Genomic DNA, 2,912 nt, shown 5'->3' on the forward strand with positions numbered 1-2,912 from the left:
ATAATAGTAATAATAATAATAATAATAATAATAATAATAATAATAATAATAGATTACATAAGTATAGAGCAGATCCCCACTCAACAGCAAGCTCTATGCGCTTCACAATCTATACTATTATTACCCCAGCAGACCTGAGAGCATTCTGAAACAACCTCAAAGTTCCTAAGAAACATACAGTGCAAGCAGACATTTATAGGCGCTAAAACACTGACATTCTGACTAGATCTTTCGCTGTCTATGGCCGGGTACCCATTCCCACCTGAGTGAAGTGCGGAAGATTCGTGTAAAGTGCCTTTCCCAAGGACTCAACGTCGGGCCTGCGACTCGATCCCCCGAACCCTCAACCTCACGATTACGAGTATGGTAGCCTAACCACTGTTGTTTGCAATAAAAAGAGGCGCGGGTGGCATTAGAAAAGACTATGCGCTGTCCTTTCCCATATGAAAAGTTTACACGCTCGTGATTGCATGATTGGGGTTATTTAGGGATGTGGAACTAATGGAGATGCTTAAACAAAAAAGGGGCTTTATAATAAGTTTATTGGATTATCGTGGACAATTGGGGTAATTTATTTATAAACAGTACGGAATCAAGGTGTTGAAAGGGGTTTAGAAGTGATGGCCACGGCACTTCTGCGTTTGTGAGAATGTTGATAAAGGGGGAAGATGCGAAAGTCTTGTTAGGTCTCAAAGACGTTGGGTTGGTCTATGCTGAAGGGACGTTACTTTTACAAGCACTAAGACTTTCCGAAAGAAATAACCGAGTTGACTCTCTTGGTCCATTTCTCTCTCGGAAGGAGAGACTCTGTGTTCCGTGCCCGTGCCTTTCCCTTGCAACTGTGATCATGAGATGTGAGGCTAAGTAATCTTCGATCCCACGACGAGCTAGTCTTTCGGGAAGGTTTTTCTGCTCTTACACAGGCTATGTGATGTGTACCGAATAATGTTTTGCTCATACTGCGCTGAATGGTAGGCTACATGATTGATAGGTTGTGATGTTATATGTACATGTAATGTGAAAATTAATTTAGCAAATCGTTTGAGGACAACAGGTAGATCTAAGCCTAAGCTCAACAACAGTTCGTAGCCCTTCTTGGTTTGCGTCGTTTTCTCTTCATGATCATACACTTTTAAGGAATGATTTAATTTCAACAAATACAAAACGGCACGTCCTGAAATATAGCGGAAGCATTTCCAACCAATCACTGCTGGGCTGTTGGGGAACATTATATATTTATGTAATCCACAGAATATTAATAGAATTTTCGTGATGCAATCAAACCATACTGCATGACAACTGAAATTGTTAACTAAAATCTTCTCTGAAAGGAAATTGAAACCCCTTTGTTTGTACATGTATTTAAAATCTTCTTACCGGGCACTAATCACTTTGCAATCCCACCCACCCATCGGAAAGAATTTCTATAATATTTATTTATTTGAAATCGTGAAAATGATCTGATTGTTTTATAGCGCATGAATTTCCCTCAGCCTACAAGAAAGATCTGGAGTCAGACATCAAGGGAGATACCAGCGGGGAGTTCAGGGACTTGTTACTTCACCTTGTAGGTGGCAAGAAGAAAGGAGATGATGATGTTGATGAGGACAAGGCAGAAAAGGATGCCAAAGACCTGTATGAGGTATGCTTTGATTTATCAAAGTGACTATTTCTCCAAACACTCGGGAAAATAAAGTTGAACTCTATTTCTCCTAACAGTTTCCATTCTCGAAAATTTTTGGCTATTTGCTAGATTTAGTCGTCATCCTTTCAGAATTTCATTGTGCCATTCTGCAAGGACTGGGAGGAAGCATATTTTTGCATCGAATTCAATTTGTAGAGCTAGAGATTTTTAAATATCTGAATATTCAGATATTTCAGTTGTGGTTGGGAATATATTTCATTTGAAAATACCTTCAAAAGGTACTGCGAATAAACAAGACTGCTCGACCTTAGCAGTTACCTATTTTGCATTTAGTCACCCAGCAAAAACTAAAATCTTTCATGAAAGAAAAAAAATCACTCCACCCCCCCTCCCCCCTCCGTTCACACCTTACACACACAATGACACACACACACACACACACACACACACACACACACACATACGCACACACACAAACACACATACCTACACACCCAAATACACACTTATTCATATACACATATTCATATACACACACTCTCACTCACTCACTCTCTCTCACACATACACACACACGTGCGTGCGCACTCACATACACACAAACACACATACTCACACGCACACTTACATACACATACACACACACACACACATACACACTTATACACCCACATACATACACAAACACATACACACATGTGCCCACACACAAACGCACACACGCACAAACACAAATACGCACATACATACACGTGTGCACACAAACACATACACCCACATACACACACTCGTGCACACACATATAAACATACACACGCACACACATAAAAATGCACACATACACACACGCGCGCATACACACACACATACACACACATACACACATACACACACGCACAAACACACACACATACACATACACTAACACACACACACATACACATACAAACACAAATACACACACGTGCGCACGCACACAAAAATACACACACATACACACACAAACACACACACACACACACACACAAACACACACACACACATAAACACACACACACACACACACACACGCGCGCGCACACACATACACACTATTTCCTCCTCTCCCCAGGGTTCATCCGCAGAACCTACAGCATCCTACTGCTCCAGCTTGTCATCATGTTCGGATGGGTGGCGGTCTGCTCTTTTGTGTGAGTCTGTTCATCGTCATCATCATCATCATCATCATCATCATCATCTCTCTCTCTCTCTCTCTCTCTCTCTCTCT

At 41.1% G+C, this 2,912-nt stretch overlaps 1 protein-coding gene across 1 annotated transcript in view; it reads left to right on the plus strand.

Annotated features, from left to right (window-relative positions):
• The window catches only part of LOC101846965 (protein lifeguard 1), a gene marked incomplete at its 5' end in the record, with an annotated part of 18,408 nt that overhangs the window by 432 nt on the left and 15,064 nt on the right, over nucleotides 1-2,912 (plus strand). The window contains 1 exon segment of the mRNA XM_013083163.1: nucleotides 2,757-2,835. Within this exon segment, the coding sequence (XP_012938617.1) occupies nucleotides 2,757-2,835 (79 nt within the window).

Source organism: Aplysia californica, unplaced genomic scaffold (assembly GCF_000002075.1).
Source record: "Aplysia californica isolate F4 #8 unplaced genomic scaffold, AplCal3.0 scaffold00215, whole genome shotgun sequence".
In the NCBI taxonomy this organism is placed as follows: domain Eukaryota; kingdom Metazoa; phylum Mollusca; class Gastropoda; order Aplysiida; family Aplysiidae; genus Aplysia; species Aplysia californica.